The following is a 15,710-nucleotide window of genomic DNA, read 5'->3' as shown; positions in this document are numbered from 1 at the left end:
CCTGCTGCAGCCAGTTGTCCTACAACCGGACAGAGGATAGTGGGGAAATGCTCCTGCTGCAGCCAGTTGTCTTACAACCAGACAGAGGATAGTGGGGGGAAGCTCCTGCTGCAGCCAGTTGTCCTACAACCAGACAGAGGATAGTGGGGGGGGGGGGAGCTCCTGCTGCAGCCAGCTGTCGTACAACCAGACAGAGGATAGTGGGGGGGAAGCTCCTGCTGCAGCCAGTTGTCCTACAACCAGACAGAGGATAGTGGGGAAATGCTCCTGCTGCAGCCAGTTGTCCTACAACCAGACAGAGGATAGTGGGGAGATGCTCCTGCTGCAGCCAGTTGTCCTACAACCAGACAGAGGATAGTGGGGGGAAGCTCCTGTTGCAGTCACTTGTCTTACAGCCAGACAGAGGATAGTTGGGAAATGATCCTGCTGCAGCCAGTTTTCCTACAACCAGACAGAGGATAGTGGGGGGAAGCTCCTGCTGCAGCCAGTGGTCTTACAACCAGACCCAGGATAGTGGGAGGGAAGCTCCTGTTGCAGTCACTTGTCTTACAACCAGACATAGTATAGTGGGGAGAGGCTCCTGCTGCAGCCAGTTGTCCTACAACCAGACAGAGGATAGTGGGGGGAAGCTCCTGCTGCAGCCAGTGGTCTTACAACCAGACAGAGGATAGTGGGGGGAAGCTCCTGCTGCAGCCACTTGTCTTACAACCTGACAGAGCATAGTGGGGGGAAGCTCTTGCGGCAGCTAGTTGTCCTACAACCAAACAGAAGATTGTGGGGGGGGGGAGCTCCTGCTGTGGCCAGTTGTCTTACAACCAGACAGAGGATAGTTGGGGGAAGCTTCTGCTGCAGCCAGTTGTCCTACAACCAGACAGAGGATAGTGGGGGGAAGCTCCTGCTGCAGCCAGTTGTCCTACAACCAGAGAATAGTGCGGGGAAGCTCCTGCTGCAGCCAGTTGTCCTACAACCAGACAGAGGATAGTGGGCGGAAAAACTCCTGCTGCAGCCAGTTGTCCTACAACCAGACAGAGGATAGTGGGGAAATACTCCTGCTGCTGCCAGTTGTCCTACAATCAGACAGAGGATAGTTGGGGGAAGCTCCTGCTGCAGCCAGTGGTCTTGCAACCAGACCCAGGATAGTGGGGGGAAGCTCCTGCTGCAGTCACTTGTCTTACAACCAGACAGAGGATAGTGGGGAGATGCTCCTGCTGCAGCCAGTTGTCCTACAACCAGACACAGGATAGTGGGGGGAAGCTCATGCTGCAGCCAGTGGTCTTACAACCAGAAAGAGGATAGTAGGGGGAAGCTTCTACTGCAGCTAGTTGTCCTACAACCAGACAGAGGATAGTGGGGGAAAGCTCCTGCTGCAGCCAGGTTTCTTACAAGCAGACAGAGGATAGTGTGGGGAAGCTCCTGTTGCAGCCACTTGTCTTACAACCAGACAGAGGATAGTGGGGAGATGCTCCTGCTGCAGCTAGTTGTCCTACAACCAGACAGGGTATAGTGGGGGGAAGCTCCTGCCAGTTGTTTTTTCACCTAGATACAGACAACTGGCTGCAGCAGGAGCCTCCCCCCAATATCCTCTGTTTTTTTAGTCAGACAGTAGGTAGACTAAGGGAGGGACAAGTCTGATCTCCTAGGCCAACCAAAGATTACGTTACATATTTCTCAGGTTTCTTTGCAATATGGGACCAAATAGGGTCAAAGGAAAGGAGGAGGAGATGTTAAGTGATCAGATAAGTAACAAAATGGAAAATATGTAGAAGGGCCCCAACTATGAAATGTGATTCACAGCAGCGGCCTACTGATAGGTGGTTGAATGGCCTTTAGGAACCCTCAGGCTCCAGGGCCCAGGTGTGACCACCACCTCAGAGATATCAACCTGGAAGACAGGGTGATACTCGAGAGGCAAAGTTGGAGTGGCCTTTCCAAGGTGTGTGGCTTGTATAAAAGGGTGGGGCTAAATATAATCAGACGTCCTATATTAAGATCAGATCCCAAACATCGTAAATATATTCAGACCCCCTTATATTACTAACAGACCTCATAAATATGTTCGCAACTCTTATATTTTCCTGACTCCATGCCAGATCCCAACTATAGTCAGACCCCAACTATAGTCAGACCCCTGATCAGACAGACATACTGTTTAGTACCCAGACCAGGATATATACTTATGCTGCCCACCATCAGGACATTCTGTGCACTTCCAGACACTACGTCCGGATGCTCGATGGCCTCAGGAAACCGTGCAGCGGGGCGCAGCGTCTCACCAGTACTCATCCAGATTCCCAAATGATGCTGGATTAGTAGTAGTGTTACACGTGGGACATTTGCTCCATCCCCTCCATATGCTCTGTACAGAGATTGTATGACGCCATTGTATTGTTATCCTGTATGACTTGATTTAGTTTAGCCTATACAATCCTTGATATTGGTCTATTCTATCCATTTGCCAGTTATGCACTTAGGATCTCAGACCTCAGAAGCAGCTATTGATTTCGGGGCTACATTAATGATTTTTACATTGATCTGAAGTAACGTTTCCTCCAACGATGAAGTTTACATATTTATTGCTTCTGTTCTTAGTTCCAGACACTTCCAGAGAAAGACACTGCATACAGTGAGTATGAGAATCGTACATAGCCAATCAGGGAGGATATGGCTGCAATATTGTGATAAGTGGCGGAGGCCGTGACGACTCCTCATGTATATTCCTGAAGAAGAGGTCGCTGTCACCCTATAGTTGTACAGTGAAATGTCTCCATAGTAGAGATCAGAACTTATGGGGTTGTCCAGGAATAGAAAAACACTGCACTGCGAGAGCAAGTGAAAACTCTCGCCTCGCAGTGCAAGAAAAAAAACAGGATATCGCCAGTCTTTTCACAGGGGCCAGCGGCAGCAGCGCTAGCCGCATTGAAAAGATATGGAGAATACTGCAGACTTCTGCCACTGCTGTGACAGCTGTGACAGTAGTTTCCTTCATCCCCGCGGGGACCGCAGGGAAAAAGGAGTCCTCTGCCACAGTTGTCACAGCTGTGACAGCTGTGGCAGAAGTGCAGCATGCTATCCCATTGCTTTCAATGGGATCGGCGCTGCTGCCGGTCCCATTGAAAGCAGTGGTTTTTGGCAAACCCTGCAGTATGATTTTCGGGGAAGGGCTTGAAATATAAGGCCTTCCCTGAAAATCATCAATAAGGTGTAAAAAAAAGTTTAAAAAATTACTCACGTCTCTGCCGCTCACATGCGTCCTCCGGCTGGGTCCCCGTCACTGCTGTCCAGCACTTTCAGCAGCCAGGGATATAAAAATCCTCACCTCCTGAAAGGGCTGTGCTGATTGGCTGAGCACTCAGCCAATAACAGCTAGTGCTTAGCTATTGGCTGAGCACTCAGCCAATTACAGATAGTGCTTAGCTATTGATTCATGAATAGCACTATCCTAGCTATTCCTGAATAAATAGCTAAGCACTATCTGTAATTGGCTGAGCGCTCAGCCAATAGCTAAGCACTATCTGTAATTGGCTGAGCGCTCAGCCAATAGCTAAGCACTATCTGTAATTGGCTGAGCGCTCAGCCAATCAGCACAGCCCTTTCAGGAGGCGGGGATTTAAAAATCCCCGCCTGCTGAAAGTGCTGGATAGCAGTGTCGGGGAGCCAGTGGGAGGACGCGTCTGAGCGGCGGAGAGGTGAGTAATTTTTTAAAACTTTTTTTACCACTTATTGATGATTTTTAGGGAAGGGCTTATATTTCAAGCCCTTCCCGGAAAATCATACTGCAGGGGTTGGCAAAAACCACTGGTTCCAATGGGACCGGCAGCAGTGCCGATCCCATTGAAAGCAATTGGATAGCATGCTGCACTTCTGTCACAGCTGTGACAGCTGTGGCAGAGGATTCCTTCATCCCTGGGTCCCAGCGGGGATGAAGGAAACTACTGTCACAGCTGTGACAGAAGTCCGCTGTATTCTCCATATCTTTTCAATGGGGCTAGCACTGCTGCCGCTGGCCCCATTGAAAAGACTGGCGATATCCAGGTCTCATTCCGACGTCTTTCTTGCACTGCGAGGCGAGTGTTTTCACTTGCTCTCGCAGCGCAAGAAAGAAATATCGCCAGTGGGTGTCCAGCCTTAGGGACTTTTGGATCAAGTCCTTATAGTGGCTTTGCATCTTACTCACCATGCCAGGAGTGATGCCAACCAACCACTCTGACTCAGCCAGGTATTACGATACAGGGCTTATGGCAATGAAATTAATATGTTTACCCCCATGAACTAAAGCCTAGGAGCTCATTCACACCGTCTTCATGCATAAATATGCAGTGAAGCTGCATACATCATGCATATCAACTATGTACTTATGCGATCCTATTGACTTTAATGCGCTATTTCAGTCCGAAATATGGTCCAAAATAGGACATGCTGCCTCAAGACTCCAACGCAAGTCAACGGGGTTTAAGATTTCTGTATCACACACATAAACAATGCACGCGTAATACAGAGGGCAATTAATGCCCTTGTGAATGAGCCCTAAGTATGAACAGTTCAGGGTTTGTACCAGTACTAATTTGCGTGTTCTCACCTAATTCATGATGTGTCTCTTGCAGCTGAATTCACGGTTCCCCCACAGAAACCTCCAAGATTTGCTGCTCAGGTGAGGATTTGCGTTAGACTGCTATCTGGGGTGGTGGAGTCAAACAATGGGCAACAGCAGGGACGTACATGGAAGAGAAGGGCCATTGTGGCTACCTCTGTTGTGATACCCTATCAACATATAATCTACATATAATCTTAGTGCCCGAGTCACAGCCGAAGTCCGACTATGTTACCAATGGAGAGCTTGTTACTTGGTGTCATGTGGGGTTCCGATAGGCTGATTGTAACACTACTGGTGCTTCTCCAAGTCTCTTCAGCCAGCTCCGACTGCCAACATCGATCGTACGGATGACAACGTTTACCACAGCGTGATGGAGCTAGTGAAATCAGTGCTTCAGCTGAAGAATGACGTCTACCAACTGCCTCCTGAGGGATACGTCAACGTAGTCAAGGTAGGATCAACTGTAGGGGATGCTGTTTCAACCAGTTGGTCCATGGTTGTTTGATATCACATTTTCTTCTGCCCTAGCCCTATGTCCGTATGTTGGTCAACAAAATCAAACAGTAAATATGTAAAAGAGACTCTAGGAAACACACCCCGCTTGGCGCTCTAGGAAGAACATCTCCGTTAGCACTCTAGGGAAGACACCACTAATGGGGCTGCAATTGTGGCCCGGTTGTCACTTTATTATTAACCAGTTTCCCTCAAAACCTGTACTGTATCCCACAAAAGGACAACTTCAGAGCTCATACTTACATCCAAGCGTCTGAGTTTATGGTCCCTTTTAATGAGATTACTTTTGGCCTTTTGCCAAACTTAGGCTTAATCAACATCGTCTTCTGCTGTGATTACTCTTTTCAATGATTATCAACCATACATTACAAGGTGACCCATCCAATAAACCAGTGGTATCCAGTTTTTGTTGCCAAACCAGTACTTCCAGCCTGCAGTGAGGTGCAATACCACATATGACCTATAGACAGGTGTGGCGCTGTTTTTGGATGAAAGCAGCCATGTTTCACTAATCCTAGACAACACCTTTAATTTTTTTTAAACCAACTTCAAGTATTCCTTGTTCTTGCTTTCATCTTTCAGAATGTTGGGTTGACTCTCCGGAAACTCATAGGGAGTGTCGATGATGTCCTTCCATCATTACCTACATCTTCTCGTACAGAGGTAAGGTATCTAATATATAATGTTACTGTGCTGGCCAGACTAGAGACGGATTTCCAGTCGACATTCCAATAAATATATTGCTAATTTCTTCCAAAATAGTGAATGTTTTTGCCATTTTTCCCCAAATTAAAAGCAACTCTTGGTCCTGGGGACAAATTTTGTACAGGAGAGGGGAGACCTGCCATCCTTTCCCCAGTTTCTATGCTGATGAGCTCCTTCCAGGGGCCCCTCTTTATTCTTCACACTTGGCCGTTGGACTCTCCTGTCACTGCTTGATGCACAATGTGCTTTGATAGTCAGATACTGCATGCTGATTCCTGGTTGGCCAGTGCTGGTCACATAGACTACCCAATCCACACTGAGCACTGGTGCTGCATCGGTAGTCTAAGAATCTCCATGATTATCTTGGAGGCTCCTGGAACAGAGATATCGGTGGCCGATCCAGAAAAGGTATAAAATATCACTCACCCGTCCCCTTTCTTCAGTCCTCATGCAAGTTTTTTTTTTCCCGGGACCGGAAGGTCACTAGAATGGTTGTTTATTTTTAATCCCTCTGCCAGGAATTTATCACAGCCTCTCTGCTGGGAGCCCATCCACAATTGGCATTAGTCAGTGAACCATATTGGATTAGCCCTCTTGAGTACCAGAAGACCCTCCAGGGGGCCACACTCTGGTACAGTAATGGTCCCGCAGCAAACAACTCCAATTGGAGCCAATCATTAGCCACTACTGTCTAGTGGGCCACCAGAATTTTAAAACAAGACAGCCCAGTCCAATGCTGTCAGTGAAGACGGCTATTTTACAAAAGGGTTCAATCTTTTAAAAACCGCCCCACACCTGTCCACAGGTTGCCCATAGTGTTGCATTAAAGTGAGTGGGGCTGGGCTGCAATACCACACACAACCTGTGGACACAAGGGGCACTGTTTTTGACAGACAGCAGTCATGCTTCTCTGATCTTAGACAACCCCTTTAACACAGTCCTTTACATGCCTTCTGCCATGTAGTAGGAAGTGATATTTTCACCTTTACCCCCCCCCCCCTTACCTTTCAAAATATATGGAATGGTATTTCTTCCCTTTCAATATGTCCTGAGTGGAAGGAGTGGACTGGCTCTCATATTTTACTAAATATACTCTATAAAAGAGCTATGGCTAATGAAAAAAGTGTAAATTATTGTACAGGAGCTCCAAGAAAAGTTTGTAGGAAAATGTAAAAAAAAAAAAAAATTACATTTTCAAAAACATTTGAAACTTTAGAAGTTTAATTTGTGAGTTGAACACATTCTTCTGTTTTCTGAGCAGATTGAAGGAACACAGAAACTCCTGAGTAAAGACTTGGCTGAACTGATCAATAAGATGCGATTGGCCCAGCAGAACGCCGTGACCTCTCTCAGCGAGGAATGTAAAAAGCAGATGTTAACGGCCTCTCACGCCTTGGCCGTGGATGCCAAAAATCTACTGGATTCCGTGGACCAAGCGCGAGTCAGAGCCAACCTTGTGAAGGTAGCTACAGAGTGACATTGCGAAGGGATTCCAGAGATGACTTGAAACGCGTCAAAATTGTGGTCATATAGACAGCGAGTGCTGCTAAGTAACTGAAACTGTGGACCGAGCTCAGGAAAAGGGATGTTACTTTACTAACGGATGACGATTTATGGTTTGTAGAGAAGTATTTATTTTTCACCATCCTTTTCCTAATGTGGATACCTTTCTTTTTTTCTCAAATTTTTGGAATTTAGCTGAGAAAAGCTGGACTGATGTGAAATTTTTGGACGACTTATGGCGAAACCGACAGATCGTGAACAAGAAATCTGAACTTTGTGGCGATGAATGTTTCTCTTATTTATTATTTCCTTTGGTTTCCTCTGATTTTTGTAATTTTGCCATTTTGCGGATGCTACTATTGTGTAGTTGGTGTTTGACGTTGCCTTCAGATTCGGTGGAGTTGTATTATTTCCTTGGGCTACGCATTTTATGTTACCAGCAAGTTTAGCATCTAAGTATTTTTTTCCTGTACATAAAGTCGTCTTCTGATTCGAGTATTTAAGAACTGATGCGACAAAACCTACAAAAATGTTCAAATTCTGAGTTTCTCGAAACTGAAATGATTGTTTTCTAGGATGATTTTCTATAGAACGTTTTACTCCCGAAGGGTTCAGTTCCTTTCTCTATGAAAACATGAAATGTTTTTGTCTATTGTTCTTGGGCCCTCACGAAAACTCTATAGATGTAATATGCCGGCCATATTCTTATATTTCCCTGCTTGACAGGAAGGTAGAAGCTACAAGGCTAGAGCTCGATGTCTCCACTTTTGGTCGGTTACCATGAATGTTGTGACCTCAATGTTTTTGTATAGGGAAAAAAGTGGAGTGAGAATTGCAAATATTCCAACATGGCTGGAAATGTTGCGCTCATCGGCAGCTAGTCTGACTGCTTTCGCCCGTAGGGCAGTATTGAGGTCACAAAGTTAGTGTGTTGACCGCCATTTTACCGCAACCAAAAGTCACCGTAGAGCCCTAGCCTACATATTGTAAATAGATTAATATGATTTTCCTTTAAAAGGGGTTTACTGACCTTCAAGAAAAAATTTGCCCCATGATAGGCAATGACCTAATAAAAGTCAAATGGCCATTACTCTTCCATTGCACCTGTGGTCGAGCACTGCCGACCTGGTCCCTTGTTGATACAGGATGTGATGATGCCCCATTCATCACTTACATGGCCGCTGGCATGTGAGCAATGAATGTGGCATCTTCACACCCGTTGTGCTAAACCGAACGCAAAGTGGAAGGTTGAGTAATGGCTATTTTGTTTTTTTTACACCCTAGGGCAAGTTTTTTTTTATCTTTAAAGATTGAAAAACCCCTTTAAATTAGTTCCACTTTACTTTTGTTTATAAGGCTTAAATCACGGATGCATGGGCAGTAATTATCAAACTGTCCAGCACCCTACGAGAGGTGCTCAAAGTACCAATAACCCTGCATGAGACAGACCACCTTGTCTACTTGATGCACAGTCTGTATCCCAGGAGTCTTTCCTTGGACCTTTTACTGGTAGCGGAGATGCAGTTCATCAGTGTAGAGCGCTGGACCTAAAGTACAAAGCCTCAAATGCACCAAAAATCTTAGTTTGGGCTCCTGGTTTGAAGTCTGTTGGTCCTCACTCATGACCTGCACCGCCATGTCTGATGTAGAGCTGGACGTCTGAAGCTCCTTTACAACTCTAACATCCAAAAAAATTAAAAGTTCTTCGATTGAAAACTGTTTGGTCTGGATTGCTTACATTTTTGATTTTCCACAGCTACTCTGTACTGTCTTGCAGCCCTCAGCTTGAGACTTGATGGGCCCCACATGCACCATTGCCAAATATACTGTAGTCGGGTATGTTCCAGTTAAGAGTCCAAAGAGTCTTAAATGTCATTTTATGCATAGTCTGCACCACCTGAGTCTTGAACAGTTGCAGTTCAGTAGTGGGGACCATTGGCCCAGGTAGCTCGTAAAACAAATGGTAGCACTTCTCTCTTGGCGGTAGTTCATGGTGTTACCTTCCAAGCTGCACTGTCAATGGCTGATGTATCCGTAGAAGAAAAATGGGCAGCACAAACTCGAGAACTTGATGCAAAAGTGAAGATTCTTTATTAAACAACTCCAGATGTTGCCAGATTAACGACGGTTTGGACAACACCCTTTATCAAGTCAAGCAAGAATAATATCCTGGTTGTCTGAGGTGATGTAAGGTAGAAATGACAACTGAAGAGCAAGTGATGAGGACCAGCATCAGGAACAACAGTCATCTTAGAAGTCTTGTCAAACTACTAACGACCACTTCTCCATCCAATTTGTGTGTGTGATGTGTTAGTTACATGCAGAGCTTGATAGCACCTCTGATGTCAGATACCGGCTCTTAGCTCCGCCCCCAGATCACATGATGGTGATGTCATCACAGGTCCTTTATCCTCCTTCTGCACTGAATGAGGAATTATGGGCGAACTACATCCCCCACAAACCCCTGTAGCCTCAGTTGCTATGGATACAGCAGTACTCAGTCTGGCAGTTTGTAGTTTGTTATGAGACAGCTGCACACCTGTGTGGAGACTTCAATAAATGACACCTCACGAATTTACACATACACAGCTTGTGTTCCAGACAGGACCTGTGGTGATATGTAGAAATGAAGGTTGTTATGCGTGTTACCATTTTATTTTGGATGAATAAAGGAGCATCGCATTTGATGCACTGATTTTAAACCACTCGATGATGCTGCTCAACCTTCATTTCTACATATGTGACCAGAGCTGTGTGTGTGAGATGCATGTAGCAGAGCTGTGTGTGTGTAACATGTATGCAGCAGAGCTGTGTGGCGTAGAAACACTGGTACTGTAATTTCCCAATAATTATTAGTCTGTCTTGATAAAGAGCTTTGCCTGAGACGTCACCAATCTGCCAACATCCGGAGTTGTTCGTTAAAGCACCTTCACTTTTCAGCAAATTCTGGAGTGTGTGCTACACGTTTTTTTTTCTTCATTGGGCCAGGTTGATGATCTGAAGATGCAAAGAAGTAGCTTTTCGAGTTTCCTAAAAATGTCTCCTCTATCACATCTATGTGCCCTTAGTTTAAAGGGGTTGTCCCGCGCCGAAACGTTTTTTTTTTTTTTTCAACCCCCCCCCCCTGTTCGGCGCGAGACAACCCCGATGCAGGGGTTAAAAAAGATCACTGGACAGCGCTTACCTGAATCCCCGCGCTCCGGTGACTTCTTACTTATCCGGTGAAGATGGCCGCCGGCATCTTCTCCCTCCGTGGACCGCAGGGCTTCTGTGCGGTCCATTGCCGATTCCAGCCTCCTGATTGGCTGGAATCGGCACGTGACGGGGCGGAGCTACACGGAGCTACACGGAGCCCCATTGAGAAGATAAGAAGACCCGGACTGCGCAAGCGCGTCTAATTTGGCCATTAGACGGCGAAAATTAGACGGCAACCATGGAGACGAGGACGCCAGCAACGGAACAGGTAAGTGAATAACTTTTGATAACTTCTGTATGGCTCATAATTAATGCACAATGTACATTACAAAGTGCATTAATATGGCCATACAGAAGTGTATAGACCCACTTGCTGCCGCGGGAAAACCCCTTTAAGGCCTGGTGGTCCCCACTACTGAACTGCACTCTTGTCCTGATACGAACAAGCACCAATCTTAATAGGGCTCACCTACTGTATAATGTCCAAATATGAAGTAACCGACTGTTTGTGTATATATATATATATATTATGGTTAGCTTCCAGAAAGGAGTTTTTAGAGCCAATTTAACATGGTCATCTACCAATATCCCATCAAGCTTCAGGAGTAGATCAGGGGTATTGCGTAAGTAGGAAGGTAAACCCAATACACAATTAGGGTGACTACCAACTACAGCTTTTTTCTTCACTGCGAAATTCGCAACGTTTTTTTTCTGCAGGGGTCTATGGGACTTGTAATGTTAAAATCGCGCAAAATCACAATTTACCGCAAAATTGCGATTTTGCGTGATCGCGATTTTAACATTACAAGTCCCATAGACCCCTGCAGCAAAAAGTTTGGATGGCCGGGTATCAAAAAATCAAATTCTTATTAATCAGGCGTGTTTCCAGTGCTCTCTACAATATATCCCTCGAAGCTCCAGTATGTTCCTCAGTGGGATTATTCCTGAAGATCTCATAGCGCTCGTTATAATTACTCTTAAGCAGCTCATGGCACATAGTCAGGGACGACAATATGACTACTTTCATTATATATTTGTTGCCTCAGGTGGGCGGCACTGCTCCCAAAAAAGGGTAGGGGGCCGCTCTCTCCGATTGCAAGAAATGGATAAGGACGAAGAGGAGGTGGGGTCAGACCAGGAGGCTGGAGGTCGAAAGTCCCGCCTCTCTGAGTAGTTAAACCACCTCGATCCCTTGAATGATTTCCCTGTTGCTGAACACTTCCATCTTTGACGGCCCTGAACTTAGATCTAAACTGATTGATAGAAGGTTTCTTAATTGTTTCTGAATCAGCCCGATCCGTCCTACAAGAGATATCAGTATGATCCCCAGATGCAGCCTTTAAAAACTCATGTGTTTTCCCACTTTTACACTCCGCTAAATCACGGACTAATGGATCGTGCAAGCGTCACGTCTGGGGAAATCTGGATCAGACTGAAGCCTAAGAGCCCGCTCCATCACACCACTCGTCTCTAAAGATTCGGGGGCCGGCGGGGGGCAGGGAGCAGTGGGGGAGAGCTGGGAGGAAGATCTCTCCCCCCCCCCCCCCCGCTCCCCGCCGCAACTCACCTGTCACCCCCGCCGACCCCCGAATCTTTAGAGACGAGCGGGGAGATACTTGGCTAAGGCACTACTCACTCGAGGAATGTGCCATAGCGAGTATACTCGCTCAACTCTAACAGTAATGCCTTTTATGTGCTTCCTCTTCACATTATTTTTGCATTTCAGCCATTTAAAAGGCTTTTCATGAGAAAAACTGTATTTTATAAAATTGGAGTAGGGACATGAAGACATCACTGTTCCCCACATCATGATAATGGACGCTAACCTGCTATGTGACGCTCCAGGAGATATATATATATATATATATACACCACATAACCAATAATAACTGAGTGTACAATGCAGCAGGCGGGCGCTCATGGATTGTACACGTAAATTCATAGTAGACCTCCAAGTATCTGTGGAACGCACGCCAAGTGGGATGTCACCTTTATACATTGTACTATGAATATCTAAGTCAGAGAACTGTATGAATACCTGTTGTTCAGCTCTAGACCCTAAGTGTATGCATATCACCAGTGTATTGTATTATTATATGTTTGTGTATTGCGGTGTAATTTTTACCGAATTTTTGCTTAACCCCTTAAGGACCAGGTTGTTTTGTACCTTAAGGACCAGACACTTTTTAGGGATTTTACCCTTGTGGCGGTTTTACTGCTCCATTTTTTTTGCTTTAGCTACCAAAATTATTTTTGCTGCGTTTTTTTTCCTGTGACATATAGGGCTATTTTTTTTAATATCTTTTTCACTGACTTTTTTTTCTCTGTTTTTTTAGTTTTATTGGGGGTAAAAAGCGAAAAAAATGATTTTTTTAACATTTCTAGTTTTTTTTTTTTAATTATTTTTATATTTACACTAAAATAAAGTATGGAACGGGTTACTCTATTTGTTTCGGACGTTTTGATATATAGTATGTATGGTTTTGGTTTACAGGGCGCATACGGCGATGGTTTTTGTTGGCGTCTGCTTTGTGTTATTCTCTTTCTTTTGTATGTATTGTTGTTTTATTCTGTTGTTTTGTTTTACTTATTTATGTAATTATGTTTTTTACTATCTATGTCCTCCGTGACGTCATAGAAGACCTCTGGGGGACATTCACATTTTCTTTTTTTGACTTTATTTGACACTTTCCCACTGTAGCTAGGGCGTCCATAGGAGCCCTAGTTATAGGGGAAAGCAACCCCTGTGGTGACATTAGTCACCTGCAGAGCTGCCAGGGTCTAGTCTGACCCTCCAGCTCTGCATAGCAGGGAATCCCGGGAGGTCACATGACCCCCCCCCCGAGGCTCCAGTAGTGAAAGAAAGTACATGTTACTTTCACTTTCCCCATACAGTGCTCACTGTATATCGGGGAAGCAGAAGGCTGGAAGGCTTAAAAACCCCTCCTGCCTTCTGCTCGGGGTTATCAGCTGCCACTAACAGCTGATAATCCGTTCCTGCCTCTGACTGATTGCAGAGGCAGGAGACAGAGCACCGCCGTAATTTTACTATCGGCGGTTCTCTAAGCCCAGGACCAGCTGCCGTATATTTACTGTGGCTGGTCCTAAATGGGTTAAAGTATTGCATTTTTAATAGGGTGGGGGAGGGGGGGGGGGGGTCCTTTTGCAGCGATATGTGTGTTATCAGGCATCTTCTATATGGTGAGATTTTTTACTTTCATTTGCAATCAATCCCATGATGCATCAGCACAGCATTAGCTAGAGACCGGACCATGTCTGCCTGCTGGGGGGACAGTTTAATTATCATTATTTTCTATATTTACCTAAACTAGCTGCAGACCATAAATATACAGTCAGCAGGATGAGCGGTGATCTCCTCTATTGTGTGATCAGAGCTGTGTGATCATCATCATTAACTGTGACAGGAGGGCCTGTGTCCCCCTATAGGCAGTAAACATGTAAAAGTATCACTCAGGCTGAGAATCTGACTAGAAAATCGGCACATAACGGCAAGTAGATCTGAGCTGGCGAGAACTGAGATCACATGACCATCTGAGGCAAAAGAGGCCGGGGGATTCAGACAGAAAGAAATAACTGAGGTAACACTAGCTGACTTCTACTAGGTTTCCCTGAAAATAAGACACTGTCTTATATTAATTTTTGCCTTAAAAGAGACACAGTGTCTTATTTTCAGGGGTGGGGTCTTATACTTAGCCAGCCGCTGGTGTCTGTGTCCTTCGTGCTGGTACCTATGCTGCTGCAGTCCTCGATCCAATCACAGTGCTTACCAGAGGCAGGGTGTTTAAAGCCCAGTTACCATTAGAAGAGAATGCTGTCAGCGCTGAGAACTGCAGCAGCGTGGGGACACAGACGCTGGCGGCTAGGCGAGTATAAGCAATAAGGTAAAAAAAAGCAATGCTCACCTAGCCGCCGTCATCTGTGTCGCTCGTGCTAGCCCCACGCTGCTGCAATCAGAGCCGGCGCTCGATGAACTAATCACAGCCATTCAGTGATGTCCTTCAGCTTTGAGTGGCTGGCGCTCGATCCAATCACAGCACTCGCTTACCGGAGGCAGGGTATTCAAATCCCCATCACCAGAAGAGAATCCTGCCAGCGCTGAGGACTGCAGCCTGCCACAGCGCCGGAGACCAGCACGAGGGACACAGACGCCGGCGGCTAGGTGAGCATTGCTTTTTTTTGAAACTTAGTGTAGCTAGGGCTTATTTCCAGGGAAGGGCTTATATTTCATCTTGGGGTTTAGCCACATAATAAATGAAAATAAATCACCGCGGGTGGCCGCTTCAACTCACAAAGAACCACTGGAAAGCTGAGAAAAAAAGATATTCACAGCCTGAAGATACAACCAACAATATCTGCAGCAACTGTATCACACTAATCCATAAGGAATCGCTCGGGAGTGGACCCCGGCAACCGAGGGCCGATGTGCAAGTAGAACATTCCATGGTGCACCCGCTGCACATTGTACAGCTAATAAGGGCAGGGGCATAACTATAGAGGGCGCAGGGGATGCGGTTGCACCCAGGCCCAGGAGCCTTAGGGGGCCCATAAGGCCTCTCTTCTCCATATAGGGAGCCCAGTACTATGAATAAAGCATTATAGTTGGGGGTCCTGTTACAGGTTTTGCATTGGGACCCAGAAGCTTCAAGCTATGTCTCTGTGCAGCATGGTTTAGGTATGGGTATGGGTACAGGTACAGATAGAGGGGGGGGGCCCCAGCTCACGTTTTGCATCAGGGCCCCTGAGCCTTTAGTTACGCCCCTGAATAAGGGTAATATTTGCATGTAGCTGTCCGGCGGGCCATAGGGATCCCAGTCTAACTCTGCCTAGAGCCCCAGTATTTTTCTAAAAATCAAATGTACAACTGACCTCTGGACACACAATACGTTGGGAAATGCAGGAGAGACACAGATTGCATCTTCTGTTCAGTCTCCTCTCATACCCCACTAAAGGCATTGGCTCAATGTTGTTATTATGTATCTTGATTCATAGATAGCTCATCTGCAAAGGATCATGCTGCTGTTCAAGTGCAGAAGATGCGGTAACATCTGGGTCCCAGAACGAACCCTAGGGGCCCTATAAGGTCTCTCTTCATCATAGAAGACCAGTACTATAAATGAAGCATTATAATTGGGGTCGCTGTAGCTTCCCATTATACCTCTTCTGCTATCTAACCCATCCAGTT

At 45.9% G+C, this 15,710-nt stretch overlaps 1 protein-coding gene across 2 annotated transcripts in view; it reads left to right on the top strand.

Moving 5' to 3' along the window:
- The window catches only part of PTK2B (protein tyrosine kinase 2 beta), a 145,082-nt gene extending 136,054 nt beyond the window's left edge, over positions 1–9,028 (top strand). The window contains exons 27-31 of one of the 2 annotated variants that reach the window (XM_066594737.1): positions 2,596–2,623; positions 4,602–4,648; positions 4,899–5,042; positions 5,687–5,767; positions 7,071–9,028. In XM_066594737.1, the coding sequence (XP_066450834.1) occupies positions 2,596–2,623; positions 4,602–4,648; positions 4,899–5,042; positions 5,687–5,767; positions 7,071–7,286 (516 nt within the window). In that variant the 3' untranslated portion in view covers positions 7,287–9,028. Of the gene's footprint in view, positions 1–2,589; positions 2,624–4,601; positions 4,649–4,898; positions 5,043–5,686; positions 5,768–7,070 lie in introns of both variants that reach the window. The other variant, XM_066594733.1, reaches the window with a different exon arrangement.
- Positions 9,029–15,710: the final 6,682 nt, after the last annotated feature.

The sequence above is a fragment of the Eleutherodactylus coqui genome, chromosome 1 (genome assembly GCF_035609145.1).
Source record: "Eleutherodactylus coqui strain aEleCoq1 chromosome 1, aEleCoq1.hap1, whole genome shotgun sequence".
NCBI lineage: Eukaryota > Metazoa > Chordata > Amphibia > Anura > Eleutherodactylidae > Eleutherodactylus > Eleutherodactylus coqui.
The sequence above is the reverse complement of the archived record's forward strand: the minus strand, read 5'-3'. Positions and strand labels throughout refer to the sequence as shown.